Below are 17,259 nucleotides of genomic sequence, written 5' to 3'. Positions count from 1 at the left end.
GAAAGAACATACATGTATATATTACCGTTAACGGGTAACTAGTATTTCTTTTTAGAAATAAACATCAAATTATTCACAAAATCCCGCATTTTAAAAGTAAGCCAAATTTAACTAACGTATTGTTTACCTTTTCAGCTCAATCGCATAAAATATGTGCTACAAAAAAGTGTGTTGGCTTTTCCCCCGGGCTAAACATTAGTGAGAAAACCTGTCAAACAGATTTTAACATTTTGATTGTATACAATGTATTTTGGGGATTTAACATAAGTTGTATCTGATAATTTTTTTAATCTGTTGAATTTCAAACCGGTTATCTTTCAAGATAATTTCGAGTGTAAGAATATGACGGTTCATTTTCGAGTCAGATTTATTTTTCGAATGTTTAAAGTATGCAGCAAAATTTAAACTTGCGAAACCTGATGACTATTATTATCTGCTAGAAATTAAGGAGCAAAAATAGCAACACAAATATATTTTTCTTTATTGTTTTGAAATAAAGACTCATAATTTCATCACATCACATAAACAGCGTTATGTATGAAATAAAAGAAAGCCAGATATGATAGTATTCATATTTCCGTGGAGGTCCTGATGTATTGATTGTTTAGCCCTCGTGACCCATACCTCTGAGCCAGTTTCTAGTTCAAGAATCCATTGTTTAGTTGTAGTAATCGTGAGCACTTCCTTGGCCGGCAGATATGAAATTTATGTCAGAACCGTCAACCACCAAATCCAGCCATTGTTTCCACTGTTTCTGGTGCTACTGTCATTGTTAATGTTATAACATAAGCGCCTTTAACAGGGACAGTAAAAATCCCAGTATGTTCATGGTACGCATTGCCAATGTTTGTGATTACCTTATCAAAAACGATAGTTTGTCGATAACCTAAATTATGGAGATCATGAGCCGACACTCCTGCTGTAAACGCAATGTGTGAATTGACGGAGGTTTGTCCTTAAAAAAGAAAACAATCTGTAAATTAATTTAAAGGTGAAAGATAGTAAGTGCCTGTGCTATTTGATACTGGTAAGAACGTGTGAACATAATTCTCCAATAGATTTTATAGTTAGAGACAATCCAATTGATTTGTTATACAATTACCAGCTACTATAGTGTAACATATTTTTAACTTATTAATTAATCTAATATACTCAACAAATGTTCAAATTAAAATTGGTAAGTATTGGTAGTTGTATCATTTATCATTTGTATGAACATATAAGAAATGGTGTGAAAACCAGATTTGTAAAATTATTTTTCTCTTAAATACACAACATTTTATCTGAAAACCTCCGAAAAGTTGCTAATATATATCAATTTGTTTCACAATTGTATATTATAACGTCAAGACCCAATCGGGTGAATATATGGTCGAAATGAAATTGAAATTAAAAAGGTTTAGAAGAATGAGATCATTTTCAAAAATAAGAGGATAAAGCCAATTTCAAGATATGCCAGTGAAACCTCCAGGTAAATAGTTAAATATCATGGACTATCCGTAGTCAAGTTGGAAAGTTTCCTCTCAGGAAATTAGTAAACCTTTTTGTCGGAATTCGGAACCACAACAGTGGCAGTGTGTGTTATTTGATTTGAAGTAATCACAGCAGGTCATCCCGGATAAAAAAAGGTTTAGAATCTAGAAAAGTGGTCTAGTATCAAATAATTATGTAATATATTTACTTGATTTAATAATGTTTTGATGATGGAGATATGAAGCTTCTTTGTTTATTTCAGATGATGGTTTGACAGCAATGCTGTCATAATTCGTTGTATTGACTGATGTTTCGAACTTTTCTTTTCTCTCGACATCCTGAAAAATATACAATACAAGCATTCAGTGCTTAATAATTTGCAAACATTCCATGCAACATTGTTTAATTATGATCAAATAGACAAGGTTAACTATGCTCTCTTGATTTACAATTATTGAAAAATGAATGACATTTCATTTCTTTTTAAATGTTTGTCATATGTTTTTTGTTTGTAGATGCGACTAACCTTTTCAACTTGGTTTTTTTTCAGTATTTCTTACTTTAATACTGTTTAATCACCCTTAGGATATTTTGCCTGCTTTTTTAATTTGTCTTTTGACAGCTAATCTGCAGGCTTCATAATTTCAGATCCCCTTATAAAATTTCATTTTATTTAATTCCCGCTAATTGTTTTCCGTTTAGGGCACATGCATTCATTTAATTGGGGACCATACATCGATTTTCATTGACACTAACGTGTCTCATTTAAGGTTCTATGATAACCGCCGTATGAACACATCTGCGAATGTTTCTAACTTCAAAATTTCGCCATAACCATTTTTAAATGTTAAATTCTGCTTAAGCCTGTGCTAGGGGGCATGGATGGTATCTTGCACTTTCCAGTACCGTCCATGAACAGGCTCAATCAAACCGAGCCTGCAACATTTTCAATTTTGTTGTTTTGGATGTTCTTTAGAGATTATGTTTTTCACTATTTAATCTAGCAATAAATATTACAAGAAATAATCATTGTCAGAGTTATGGAAATTCGATTTAAACTTGCAGATGAGACACAATAAAACGCAAAGTTTATATGAACGAATATGCCAGAGTTCTAGTTCGCTTTTCCAATTCTAGTGTACGTTCTTTCAGGTAATCAATCTCTTTTAACTTTTCGCTATTTTCTTTGAGTATTTGTTTCACCGTATCCAACTCTTTTAAAATTGACTGCAAATTTTGCTTTTCGAGTAATTGTTCTCCAAAAACAGCTTGTGAAATTAAACATAAAAACAAGATGTAAGAAAGAATCATTTCGAAAGATTTACTCACAATAATTTAGAAATGAAAAATAAAAAAAAAGTAAACTCTGGTTACTTTTGATAATTCCTCTATTAAATCTAAACAGGTTCTGCTTTCATGTCAAATTGCACATGCTTTGTCACAATTTTCTTGATAAGATTTTTGATGTATATGAGTTAGGTCAAAAATTGTGAAACGTTAGATAAAATTAAGTTCATCAGCGTAAGATATTCTTATTCAGTAAATAAGTTTAAATGCATAAAAACACGTCCTATAGTGTTTTTACTTCAACATATTGTGTTCTGAAATTAACACATAAAAATATTTACTACATGTGGTAAAGGAAATTTTTGGAACTTTGTTGTTATGATATAACAATTTCTTTTTGTGGCCAGTCGCTTTAACTATACTGAGATTCTGAGGCGACCGATGATTATGAGCGAAAAATTCGTTGCGCAGTAATTATAGTTTTTAAGGATAAAAAATTAAACAAACAACTCAACAACGATGATAGAGTTTTCAAGTGCTACACATTTTTGTAATTAATACGTTAAGTTATATGATCTGTACAAAGAAATAACTATGGAAAAAATTGTGCTTGCATCACATTGTTTTACTTCGCCCGATAATGTCAAAACTTTCGTCCACTTTAACTCGTGTGTCGATATGTGTATCCAATCTCCCTTGTTCTCCCTTCATTCTTCCGCATAGAACTGATCAACAGATGTAACTGTGCGATACGTTTGATGTATATCATGCGGGCAGAAATAGATGTCATCAACACTGAAAAAGCCGTTATTTTTCTTTTATTTTTCTCTGATTTTCTTGCAAAATTTTTAAAAGGTTTATCTCTAAAAGTTGTTTCGCAAGGTAAAGAATGAGACTTTAGTTTTCGCATTGTCAGAAACAAATAATTAGATCTGGGCCAATTGTTTGATTTGAAGGTACTTTATTATTTGGCTTTACCTAGTTGTGTTCATATTGTCTGTCGTAACAGGTAGCATTGTGCACCCTACACCCAAATATTTACGTTGACTCAATTATAAAGCATTTTCATCTGGATGAAAATGTATTTGTAAAAACAAATGCCGTGTGTGTTTTTTAGACTGAGTACAGTTGTCGGATAAACGTAACTTGTGTTATTCATTTCAAATATCAATCAGAGCCTATAAGTGAAAGACAAGTGCACAAATGATGTCGGCTTGCAAAAGATTGATTGTCGAGGCTTATAAATCATTTGTGTTGAAATTACACTCTTAAACAATGAAAACTCATGGCCACTCACTTACGACCTCTTTCGTTCTATTAATCGTAAAACAAAACCAACAACAATACGTTGTTTGCAATGGGCTATAATTGACAGAGGACAATTTAACCTTGAAATAGACTACATATATACGATGAATGTATGATAAAATAAAACCAATTGAATTGTCCGATTGGACGGGGAGAACCATGTTTTCGCAGAAAACGAAGAAATAATTAAAAAAGGAAGAGTGACATTGACATTATAGTTGAAATAAAATGTAGGATGGGGAATAACATATTTGACATTTTGTTAAATAAACTTTGCTTCGTTTGTCCAAAAAGCACAAATATACTGTTTTCTGAATACTTTGGACTTCTAGGTTAAGTTTAATATCGTTACTTCTCAGTGAATTTTATGAGAGGCATGTCAGATCATATAAACATGTATATTACTTTTAGATGACTTTAAGAGGACGGTTGTTGATAGAACTTACACTATCACGCGCTATTTTATATATTTTGATTATGTTTACTTTCGGAATAGCATCAGGGCAAATTGTCAACTTAAATATTTGCATAAAATTATCCTAGCTTACCGCAACCAGTACTTTCAGTGCTTTGATAATGTTTCTATGTTACACAACTGAGCAAAACAAAATGATCATCTGTCATTTGCATATACGGTTAGAATCATAAAAAACAAAACTTATCGCTGAAATAGAGCGTTCGACCTATTAATAATCATTCTATATACATATTAAGTTAATTAAAAGTGAATTCGTGTAACAGAAAAACTTGCATGAAAAACTCTCACAACAAATTTCAAATGTAACATAAGAGTCAAGAATAAACCGTATGTCTGAACCAGGATTGCCAAATTCGCCGTCAAACGATATATTTATTGATTTACCTGGATACTTGGGTAAGTTTGTACGAGTATATATAATGACTTCAAACAACAATAATGTTTGTTTTTAATTTAAGCAGGACTTTAAGAAACCTAAAAACATTATGACAGTACTCCAAATGCACAAAATTGAATGAAAAATGAAATTTCTATGGTTACAAATAAAGTGCCTTTTTACACCAATTACATCAATACAGTACATGATTTGTACAAAAATTACAATTCTGCTTTTATACAGGCAACGGTGTGATGCTACATGTATCTACGCTTTAGATGATAAGACTTTTAAAACTTATGACCCGATCGTCTTATGATATTTTTGAAAATAAACACAAACAACATATTGGCTTCAGAAATATTTTTTTCCACACAAAACAAAACTCACAATTTGATAACTTTACTTTCCAGAAAATTCTTACGTCTGGAACAATAGATAGCCAGATATTATAGTATTCATATCTCCGTTGAGGTCAGATTGGCTAGTACCAAAAATCTTCCTTACCCACACTTCTGATCCGCTTTGCAGCTCTAGGACCCATTGTTTTGTTGTAGAAGCGTAGTTCCTAGCATCCGCTTGGCCAGCAGATATATAGTATTAACTCAAGCCATTGAAGTTTGTCTGGTTCAACAGTCATGGTTAGCGTTATATCATAAGCGCCTTTGACCGGGACATGAAAGATCCCAGTCATTTTTTAAATAAAACGTTGCAGGCAAACCCTTAGCCAAATGTTATTCAACCACAGGAGTATGGGCCTGCTATTCTCCGATTAATCCTGGTAAATAAAGAAACAAGCTATATAAGTTAACAGTTTATAATTAATATGGCCATAACAAATAAAAAGATATAATAGTCATTCAATTTATACTGTTCAATAAATTTTAAATAACATAATTTCGTACCAGAATTAAGAAAAATGGTTTATTGCGTTAAACAATAATTTTGAAATTAATCATATAAATTTATGACGTAATCACATATACAAGTACATCAGCTTATATTTAGCCATAATTCATTGCAATGATTTTCGCTACAGTAAGCAATTTGTCAAAATTATTTCAGTCTATTGCAAAGTTCGTCTTCCTGTAAGATAAAACCACAGATCGGCATCAGAAAGATTTTATTTTGCTTATATTTTTCATACACAAAAATCACAATTTGATAACTTTACTTTTCGGAAATTCTTACGTCTGAAACAATAGATGGCCGGATATAATAGTATTCATATTTCCGTGGAGATCAGATTGGCCATACCAACCAATCTTCCTGACCCACACTTCTGATCCGGTTTGCAGATCTATGATCCATTGTTGTGTTGTAGAAGCGAAGTCCCTAGCACCCGCATGGCCAGCAGATATATAGTATGTTGAACCACCGTCAACAACTAACTCAAGCCATTGAAATTTGTCAGGTTCAACAGCCATGGTTAGCGTTATAGCATATGCGCCTTTAACCGGGACATTAAAAATCCCAGTGTGTGGATGGTAAGCATTGCCAATATTTGTGTTGACATTATTAAATATAATAGCTTGATGAACACCTAAATTATGCAGATTTTCAACCGATACTCCTGCTGTAAACGCTATATGGGTTTGGATTGAGACCTGTCCTGAAAATGGAAAACATTTCAAATGCAGGGTTTAGGGACAGTCTGGATGTGTGGACAAACAGATCAACAATTTAAGTAGAAAGAGAATTGTTATATCATAATCAGCTATTGTAGCCTCTCCAAGCGCGAACCTTTCTTATACACAAACACTTGATCAGAATTAAATGTGTACTACCCTTTGATATGCCAGTACATCTCCTTTACTCCTGCTATACTATAACTTTACTAGCAGCAATGTTTGTCTTGGTAACCGAGGTTGATACTTGTATGTAAGTTTTTCTACTTGTTAGATAACTTAATAAATTGAATTTGCAAAGTAAAAGGTAAAATAAAAGTCAAGTATTAAATTGATTTTGGGCAAACGGATGCTTTTATTGTTTTCTATTAAAATGTTTCCGTTACTATATTAGAATGTAACAAATCACGTAATGTGCATAAAGCTTCAGTTTAGAAATGTAATATTTGAATTGATAAGAATCCAAATACTTAAAATAATCTATATTGTAAAATGTCATGAAAAGCAAAATATTTTATGATCATAACATTTTTGAAGTAGGACGCCCTACCAGTAAATTGTTGCATGCTTAGTTTAATTGACCCTTTTCATTGAAATTAACGGTAAGTACAAACTATCGTCCTCACCCCTAGTTAAAACATCAAAAACAATGTTAAATTTTATTCAAAAAATTTGCGATTACAATAAAAACTTGGTCAACAGTTGTAGGAGAGATATTCCTACGTCATCGCTGAAAAATGTGTTGGAAATTGGCTGACACTAGCAGAAAAGACGACTTTTTAAATCTTGCTGTTGTTGTTACTTTTGTTGTTTTCATATTCGAATATCTTACAACATTTTTATCGTGTTTTTGTAATATAGGAATCAAAATCTATTGAAAACAGAAAAACGTGCCTATTCTTGGTCAGATACCTTTAAGAAGACATGAAAATCTTGAAATTTTGAAACATCAGCAGATGTACTTTTAAAGTAAACATTTTATGTTTCATGAGGGTCAAGCACAAAATGCAGTTTTTGCTGTCGAGTACAGACCCCGGACATGTCACTAGCTATGTCCTTGAAGAGTCAATTTTGAAGAACCATTGTGATTGATAATAATTATGTCTCCTAGCAATTTCAAAAGATTAATAGTAAAAAAAAAATAGTCATGGCACCTTAAATACGTTTCTATTCCATGAAACGTTACGTATAGTCCCAACGTCAAGCAATGTGTCAGTCCTAAACAAAATTGTTTCTCTCTTTTTAGGGTGTCAATAAAATGACATGCAGTTTAATTATTTTTCTTTAGAGGATAGGTCTTTAATAAAATAAATCCAGATATTATGTTATTCTTATTTCCTTGGAGATGATGATTCATATACTGCCTATATTTCTTAACCGGTTATTATTTGCGTGTAGATGCGTAATCTTGACCAGCCTATATTGCGTTTAAGGTTGCATCGCTAACAGCTGGATCCAGCCATTGCATGTTTACTGAAGTTAAGTAAGCAGGTTAAAGCAAAATTTATGCAAGTGAGCTAAAAAGTCTTTAAACACATGTAATTATTTATTTTGGATATTATTAGACGGCTACAAGTAGCCGTTTAGTTATGTACCGCAAAAGTGTATTTGAAAAATAACACATCGGCAAGGAAATAACAATATTTTGTATAATTTCTGAGGTAACAGAGAGGCACTGTTTTAAACACCCATTATTTTTGCTTATATTAATAAAATAGCTGAACACAGGTAAATGTTAGACTTCAAACATATTAATCCTTGTTTACACAAGTTTAAGATACAATTTGAGGACAAAACACTACTGAAAAGTTTGACCTGTTCTTTCATTTTAAAGAGTGCTCACCATCCCATAGATATTTTTCGGGACATACTAGATATTTACGTTTTTGTCATTATAATGGAAATGTATATTACTCAATGCAATTCGGAATAGCCACTGTTGGGCATACCGGTGTATTTGCGGAAACAATTTTGGAGCTCTTTGGTTCATAATAAAAGTAACAATGTTTTCAGATTACGGAGTGGTAGGTCATCCTGAATACAATAAAGCAAAACTATATGGTTATTTTGTACGAAATTCTTTGCTGGATTCGGATGTTTGCTTGCTAATAACGAGTGTTGCCGGTTTCCATCTAGATTAATATTTTGGTTGGGTCATACAATTGACTGCAATTATCATGTTTAACACAGAAGAAAGAATTGCTCGCTTAATATTGTTATTAAAATCGCTGTTGTAGGACAAATAATTCCTCTTAAAGTTTATTGTGGAAAATTGTCTGTCGAAGAACCAGGTATCTAGTAAAGTGTTTTATAGCAGTGTAAAGTGGAATGTGTATGTTACGGATAGCATGAAAGCTTTTAAATGAACTACATTTTTTGCCTAGATAATAGTGTTGAGAAGCAATTTAAAAATCTTGCAAAAAATGTAGTTCTTTACACAGAAAATATGAATTTTAAGTTTATCTAATAAGGATAGCTTCAATAATGATAAATACAATTTGTTGAGAAATTTATGACGCTTGTGATTCGAATGATATACATTTTATAACTATATGGATACCCAGACGTGAAGCTAGCTAGCTTAGATTTTTTTTAAGCGATGACTGTTCTGTATATAAAGAGATAGTTCGATATTTAAATATTAACTACGGCTAATTTACAATTTATAGTTTTTTTGCAAATTATTACAACAGTCGTAGAAGGTTCAATTCAAAATTGTGGGGTACAAGTTACGGAAGCAGTTGATTGTTTACACAACATTGGCCATAACCATTACCTAGTATGATCCAGTGTAAAGATAGTTAGAAAAGGAAACTTGTAAAGAACTTTAGTTATTACTAATTGGAAATTGTAAGCATTAGTAACCATTATCAATAGATAAAAAGGCAGTTGATATGAATCTCTTAAAACAAAACATTTTTGTCAATGACCCATATTAAAATATTCAAGAGGCAATTACGCAGGTCACAAAACTTATACATTGATAGGTTGCAAGCTTGATTTGACTGAGTCTATTCATGGACGGTAATGTTTAAAACAAGTTACCGACCACACCCTGGAGCGCCGGGTTATGCAGATTATGTCATATTTATATGTTAAAATTTTGAGTTAAGAAACAACCACTAATGTGTTCATACAGCAGTCACAATTGAGCTTTCAATTTCGAACTTAGTAAAATATTTCGAAGTCCGAATAAACAACATTTTAGGCTGTTGAAACAATAGGTTGAGCGAAATAAAATGAATTTAGATGCAATATAGACAATATAAATTAATCACAAGGGATGTTTATTATGCTTAAGTAAACTACCAATAGTAAAATGACATAATATATATGATTTTATGATTCCATTTTTTTTTTTGTTATTTCAAGAAAAGACTCGTAGTTTTATCACTTTACTCCTTAAATTTGCTATGTTTGAAATAAAAGGAAACAGGATATGATGGTATTCATATGTCCGTGGAGATCTCGATGTTCACTTAGGTCAGCAGTCTTCCACACCCACACTTCTGACCCGGTTACTAGGTCAAGAATCCATTGTTTAGTTGTAGACGCGTAGTTATGAATGCTTCCTTGTCCGGCAGATATGAAATTTATGACAAAACCGTCAACCACAAGATCAAGCCATTGAACTTGGTCGGGTTCCACTGTCATAGTTAAAGTTATAACATAAGCGCCTTTGACCGGGACAGTGAAAATCCCTGTATGTGGATGGTAAGCATTGCCGATATTTGTGATGACATTATCAAATATAATAGTTTGATGATCACCTAAATTATTAAGATTTTGAGACGATACTCCTGCTGTAAACGCTACATGAGATTGAGGAGACCGCCTTCCTGAAAATGAAATTCAATTAAATTGCAAAAATCAAGTACAAACTGCTTTTTATTCTATTCCCATTAAATGTAAAATAGAATTCAAGAACAAATTAAATCAATTTTGTACATATCTTAGCACTAACAGTTATTATCAAGAAGAAGCCTTACATAAAATAAGTTTCAACTTTAATAGATCACATTCATTACCTTTTGTAGTTATAGAATTGTATAAAGTATTTGACAATCAACTGTAACAGTTATAATAAAATGCTAAATGACGACTTTTTGGCGCTTTTCGTAAAAAAATATCCTCCAGTGTATGTACATATGCTGAAGAACTCGAAATCATGATAAAAATCAATGTCTTTGTCTATATTCAATAGCAGTGATGTGTCAACCAATAAGTTAATTACCTAATGTACGCTGCCCTAAGTGACTTGTTTTGCTTATGGTAAGAGTTTGCCGGTGAGAAAATTCTTTTGTTGATTCAGATGATGATTTTAAGGCAAAGTTTTGAGTATTCGTTGTATTTACCAACGTTCCGGAATTCGCTGTTCTCACGTCATCCTAAAAATATACAATTCAATCAGACAATGTAAACACCATCTCAATGGTATTTAAGTTCGATCGGTTTGACCAAAAATATGTACATGTTATTGAATGTCAACTAGCCAAATACAAAATGATTACCTCTTTAGTTTTCTCAGCACAACAATTTTCCAGCTTTTCAATTTTTTCGTTAAGTTGTTTATTCTGCTTCTCCAATGCCAGTGTACGTTCTTTTAAGTAATCGATCTCTTTTAAAATTGACTGCAGATTTTGCCTATTGTGTAAATCTTCTCCAAAAACATTTTGTGAAATCAAACAAAAAAGCAAGATGTACGAAATCACCATTTTCTGATTTTTTTTTAAATGAATAAAGTGTTTGTAAGTGATAAAAGTTTCTTTATTAGCTAAATACGTTCTGAAATCAGGACAATTTTTTAACCTCTATGTCATAATTACCTGATAAGAGGTTATAATGTCTATGATTTAGGTCAATAATTATAAAACATCATTTAATCGTTTGAAAAGTGAAAATAATGAACTTATTAGTCTTGAATCATTATTTAATTAAACAGTTTGGATTTTAATTTTCGCAAAAAAAACGATATTCAAATGTATAACATATGTTCACATATTTTTATGCTAAGGCTTGTGTTTCATCTTAACGTTTCAGACTATAACAATAAGTCATTACTTAACCGGGCATTAAACATTAAGGTCAAACTAAGCAGGTTTTCTTATTGGTAACTCTTGAAATTATTGGTGGTCTCCTAAAAGAAAGATTGAAACATCGCAGACCGTTTCGTATTATTCTTATTGTTCTTCCGTAATAATAAATAAACTAGTCAATGAGGTCGACAGACCAGAAACCTATCAACAACTTATTTGTTTATATGCCAGTTTGTGTGTATTTACATAGCATGAAACAAAGTTCAAGTCAAATGGCTCTTTTATTTAAAGAAAGATAAAAAATCCGTATAATAAATGAACTTCTTGCCGTAACCCTGTAGTATGTTTGTTATATCATTAGCTTTAAACTATATCATAACCAACTGCTTATTTGTATGTATGTTATGTAATTACTCTAAAACTCTTAAATTGTTTTCCTTTATTTCTTAATATGTTCGTGTTATTTTTATGTGTATATTAAGATTAAATGAGATTAGTGGCTTAATATTGAGAACGGCATACTTTTATAATCGGCATATTTTCGAGTGCAATAAAATCTCACACGATTATTTTAGTTTTTAGAAGTCATTTTATAAATATAAATAAAGTTGCTCAGTAGCTGGTGCGTTAGTTTTCAAGGATATGGAATATAAAGAACATGCATGTATGGTGCATGAACGAAGATTTTTACCGTTTAAAGGTCTGTATTTGGTAGGTAGTACTTCTTGTTAGAAATAAACATTGAAAACGTGTTACAGTTAAATCGTATACAATGCATGCACAGTGCGTAAACTGAGGGTAAGTATTTGTTACTGCACTCACTGTCTCTGTTGATTGGCTCATTTTTTTCATGCGACGACAGGGAAAGAGATAACGATCTATAAAGTCATATTCAGATACTTGTGTACATTGGTTATCTTTTTCTGGAGTTTAATATTGTGACGGCTGGAAACGTGTTTTAAGAACATCAAAACATTCATTTTGTGTAGAGAAAAACTATAACTTTAACTATAACGGATTAATAATACCTTAGTACAGTTGTAAGAGGTTAAATGTCATTGATGTCGAATTATCATTCATTTTTAATATCCCTCAAAGTCAATAACTGAAAGACGTGTACACACATCATGTCGGCTTTTGACAGACTGATTGTCGTAACATACACAAATTAGCAACAATACGTTTTTTGCTTTGTTTTTGAAACGGGCTATAACTGACCGAATAATTTGACCTTTAAATAAACTATACGATGATTGTTTGAAAAAATAAAACATATGGAATTGTCCGATTGGATGGGGAGCATTATGTACTTATAGAAAACGAAGAAATGATTTAGAAAAGCAAGAATAAAATTGATATTATATAGTTACGATAAAATGTTGGATTAGTAGGAATAACATATCTGCCATTTAATTCGTTTGTCCAAAGATCTCAAATATACTGGTTTTTTTTTTATTGCTTTAGGACTTTTTCGTGACGTTTAATATCGTCACTTCCAGTAACTTTTATGAGAAGACTGTTATATCCCATATACATTACTTATAGTATATGAAATAAATTATTAAATAATTTAATAGTATTTTTTTTAATTTCATAAACAAAGACTCAAATAACTCACCATGCGATTTTTTAGAATTTGCATTTGACCCTGCTTTATTTCGAGTGGACAAAACATTGGTTTTGAAATAATTGAACCTCTAATCATCCAAAATTTAATTATCTCTTTAAGGTATCTAACATTTTTGAGAAAATTTATATATATGGCAGAGAAAACAGAATAATAGAGTATAATCATTTTATATGCATTACTTCATTAAAAGTGAATTCGTTGAAAAGAAATAACTTGCATGTAAAACTTTCACAAGAAATTTCAAGTTTAACAAAAGAGTCGAGAATATACGGTATGTAAGAATCGCAATGGTATAAGTGAAGATCAAATTGAATAACTTCAGTGGTTATCTTATCATAAAGTTACACGCAAAACATTCACCAGATGTTTTGCACACGCATGTGTCAAATCATCACAAATGTTTACATATTTAAACACATCATTGAGAACTAAAGATTGAATAATAGAATAAATTTTTATACAGCAGATAAAGGCTAGGCAGATCGACAAATTTCGAGATTTCTATCTCAACAGGATCATGGTATATAATACTTAAGTTGTCCGGAGTGTCAAAAACGTATAAATGATAGACTTTTTCACTTAGAAATATAACTTATTGCACCAGACTTAATATAAAGCTCATAATGGTTAATGGTATATTAAACATTATAATAACGTTACAACTCATTAAAGACGTCAAAATATAACCTTATATCATATATGCAACTTTAACAATAATTCAGAAGATATCAGATAACTAGTAGATTCTCAGTTAGTGCCAAAAGAAATATTACAATGTGGACAGTACACCGAAGAATCGGTAATAGAAATTTTGAAAAAAGGTACATTATTTTATGATCATTCAGTCAATCAGATAATACAATCACTAACATTTCAATCATTTAGTATTCTTAGGTAAATTTGTTGGGTTTTTTTTGTATATACATTGTACATGTTTGTTTTTGAATGATAAAAAATAATCAAAAAATTATATTTTTCGGTTACAATTAATTGCTTTTTAATTACCCTCCATACACTAATAAGTACATGATTTGTACAAAAGTGACAATTCTACCATTATAAAGGCAATATAGTGATGCTACATGCCAACACGGATTTATATCCGTGATGCCAAACATCTGCTTGTACTTTGTAGGTTTTAGAAGAAAAGACTTTTAAGACATGTTTACTATAACATCAAAATTTTGAAGTTTGATAAAAAGATCATAATTATACATAATTATACATGAATGAAGTATTCTATTTTTAGATTTAAGCGGAGGTATCATACAAATTAGCTAATACATACACAGTTTACTATATAAACATATAGCCGGATCGTCTTATAATATCTCTAAAAGTAAACAAACAACAGATCGGCATCAGAAAATATGTTATTTTTGCTTATATTTTTCACACACAAACATCACAGTTAAATAACTTTCCTTTCCAAAAATTGTTACGTCTGGAACAAGAGAATTACGCCGAATAATATATTCAATATTCCGTTGAGGTCAGAGGTCAGGCAGAACTACCTCCTTCCTACCCACACCGGGGACCAGTTGCCCAACTCTAGGATCCATTGTTCTGTTGTAAAGCGTAGTCCGCCAAGTCTCGCTAGGCCACACCTAATAGTATGTGGGAACCGCCGTCACAAACAACTCAAAGCACATTGAATTTGGTAGGTTTTCAACAAAGTCCATGGTTTAACGTTAAATCATAAAACGCCTTTAACCGGGACAATAAAAGTCCCAGTATGTGGATGGTAAGCATTGCCAATGTTTGTGATGACACGATCAAATATAATAGCTTGATGAATACCTAAATTATGAAGATTTCCAACCGATACGCCTGCTGTAAACGCTATATGTGTTTGGATTGAGACCTGTCCTGAAAATAGAAAGCGATTCAATTACAGGGTTGGGGGACAATCTGAACGTGTAAACAAACAGACCAATAATTTATAGAGAAAGAGATTTACCATACCATAATCAGCAACTGAAGCGTCACATATACGAGTATATTGAAATATATTATATAATTTATGTTGTCAAATACATAATATTTCACGCTCTTTCTTCAGTCGGGTAAAGGGAATGGTTAGATAACGCGCGCCCAGTCACAGATAACGCCCAAGGCGAAAGAAACATCCGGAACCATTATTTAGTCTGGAGTCCCTTCACTTTACACTACTGTCGGTTGCAAATGTAGTGATCTACTGCGTTCTTGCCATGCATGTACTGTAGCCGAATAAGACATGGGGATTAAATATTTACTTGGTAGTATACTTTTCTGGCGATTTAGTTTAGAAGTTCGTTTCCTTGATTCAAATGTCTGGTTGAAAGAATAGCTGTGATTGTTTGCCGTGTTGGCCGTCGTGTCAGTTTTTCCTGTCCTTTCGACATCCTGAAAATTTATTCTGTCAAATTTAAATACGATTGCAAACACTATTTAATTAAAAGATTTTCATTAAATAGAATATGGAGGAAACGCTATATTCATAATTTAATAATTTAATGACAACACATAGGCTACTGTTCTTGACATTTTGTTTATATGAAACAAAAATCAGTGTGGATACCGGTAAACAAATATTCTTGCATGCAGATATAGCTTTCGCAGAAGTAGTGGATTTACCGCAGCGGCGGTGGAGAATTCGTCACAGAAGCGGTGGATAAAAGCTTCCCGTTTGCTTTTGTTGGTAAGTTAATGACTGAATTTTACTTTAAGTTTTTATGTTTTGCTGGGAACACCTAGTGCGACGGCAGCCCACATATGCATAAAGTAAAACTCAGTCATAAACTTACCGACGACAGAACACGGCCATATTATATACTGCCGTCTGATATGCCAGTACATCTCTTTTACTCCTGCTCTACTATAATCTTTATAATATTTGCCTTGGTAACCGAAGTTTTCGGCCTACGTGAACGGTAGTCATCTTTGATTAAAAGCTTTGATCCAACTAAGGATTTGCCCTTTGAAATGACAAGAGGTCAATATATGCCGCATTATTCACTATAAATCCGCGTTAAAATCGTAATCTTTCGGCATGTGTCTGTGTATAAGTATAGTTCAAACTAGTAAAATAGTACTTAATGCAAAAATATATATAAGTGTTTCAGATAGAGTTAAATTAGGAGAATTAATGTAAACATTTTGATAAGCCAGTATTATTACCACTACAGAGTGTTCCGCACATCGTCTTTCCAGTGTTTCAACCTTTTGGTTAAGGTTGTAATTTTGAAGTTTTAATCCCTTAACCTCATTTTCCAATGCCAGTGTACGTTCTTTCAGAAAATCAATCTCTTTCAATTTTTCCAACTCTTTCCAAATTGACTGCAGATTTTGTTGTTCGTGTAATTTTTCTCCAAAAGCAGTGAGTGAAATAAAGCATACAAACGATATGCAATAAATCATCATTTCGAGAGGTCTTACACACACTTTAGAAATGAAAGAAAAACTGAGCTATATTACTGATAATACCTCATCTTAATAGACCCTGCTATCTTGTCAGATTTTACATACCGTGTCAACATTATCATGATAAGAAGTCTTGTTGTAAAACTATAAAAAAAATATTAAGGGCGGAAACAATTAACTTGTTATACATCTATATAATATTCAGAAATACAAACTCTAGATATAGTATTTTGTTATATTGGGTTCCTTAATCAACACATAAAAATATATATAACAAATGGGAAAAAAGGTATTTTCAAACTTGTTAATTTTAAAACCTTATTAAAATGTGTATTACAAAATTAAATATAACATGATCGTGTGTCACTAAAAAAGATAGGAGTACAAGATCTATCAGTAAGGCGTTGGTGCATCTCAGCTATTTTAAGTCGGTTCATAACTAGGAAGGAATCATGCCCATGCAATTTTTACGTCAAACTAGCATAATGGAGATCATGTTGCGACTTTCCAGCTTTACTGCTGGAGGAATACCTCCGGTTCTTCCCCGTGCATTATTTCAGGCAGAAGCCAGCACATGAGTAGAACCACCGACGTTTCGTAAACTAGCTGAATAGCTTCCTTATATGGAAGTGTCTAAAGTG

The 17,259-nt window shown here is 32.0% G+C and overlaps 2 protein-coding genes across 2 annotated transcripts; both read right to left on the bottom strand.

Annotated features, from left to right (window-relative positions):
- Nucleotides 1-9,845: 9,845 nt before the first annotated feature.
- LOC132746161 (complement C1q tumor necrosis factor-related protein 3-like) lies at nucleotides 9,846-11,286 on the bottom strand. Its single transcript, XM_060735240.1, has 3 exons — nucleotides 11,062-11,286; nucleotides 10,785-10,938; nucleotides 9,846-10,389 (listed from the first exon to the last, which is right to left on the bottom strand). The coding sequence occupies exons 1-3, from the start codon at nucleotides 11,263-11,265 to the stop codon at nucleotides 9,962-9,964; spliced, it is 786 nt and encodes a 261-aa protein (XP_060591223.1). The 5' UTR covers nucleotides 11,266-11,286; the 3' UTR covers nucleotides 9,846-9,961.
- Nucleotides 11,287-14,912: 3,626 nt separating this feature from the next.
- LOC132746158 (uncharacterized) lies at nucleotides 14,913-16,643 on the bottom strand. Its single transcript, XM_060735235.1, has 3 exons — nucleotides 16,376-16,643; nucleotides 15,472-15,601; nucleotides 14,913-15,085 (listed from the first exon to the last, which is right to left on the bottom strand). The coding sequence occupies exons 1-3, from the start codon at nucleotides 16,616-16,618 to the stop codon at nucleotides 14,913-14,915; spliced, it is 546 nt and encodes a 181-aa protein (XP_060591218.1). The 5' UTR covers nucleotides 16,619-16,643.
- Nucleotides 16,644-17,259: the final 616 nt, after the last annotated feature.

Source organism: Ruditapes philippinarum, unplaced genomic scaffold, assembly GCF_026571515.1.
Source record: "Ruditapes philippinarum isolate M1 unplaced genomic scaffold, ASM2657151v2 ctg4413_1_1_1_1, whole genome shotgun sequence".
Classification (NCBI taxonomy): domain Eukaryota; kingdom Metazoa; phylum Mollusca; class Bivalvia; order Venerida; family Veneridae; genus Ruditapes; species Ruditapes philippinarum.
This window is presented reverse-complemented; position numbering and strand designations above follow the sequence as displayed.

Excerpts from the sequence above, each read along its gene's own strand:
- LOC132746158 (XM_060735235.1), bottom strand. The coding sequence starts at position 16,618 with ATGATGATTTATTGCATATCGTTTGTATGCTTTATTTCACTCACTGCT. Across the intron at positions 15,602-16,375 it reads GTGCGGAACACTCTGTAGTG|GATGTCGAAAGGACAGGAAA; the intron begins GTAATAATACTG and ends ATAAATTTTCAG. Across the intron at positions 15,086-15,471 it reads CCAGAAAAGTATACTACCAA|GACAGGTCTCAATCCAAACA; the intron begins GTAAATATTTAA and ends TTCTATTTTCAG.
- LOC132746161 (XM_060735240.1), bottom strand. The coding sequence starts at position 11,265 with ATGGTGATTTCGTACATCTTGCTTTTTTGTTTGATTTCACAAAATGTT. Across the intron at positions 10,939-11,061 it reads GTGCTGAGAAAACTAAAGAG|GATGACGTGAGAACAGCGAA; the intron begins GTAATCATTTTG and ends GTATATTTTTAG. Across the intron at positions 10,390-10,784 it reads CTTAGGGCAGCGTACATTAG|GAAGGCGGTCTCCTCAATCT; the intron begins GTAATTAACTTA and ends TTTCATTTTCAG.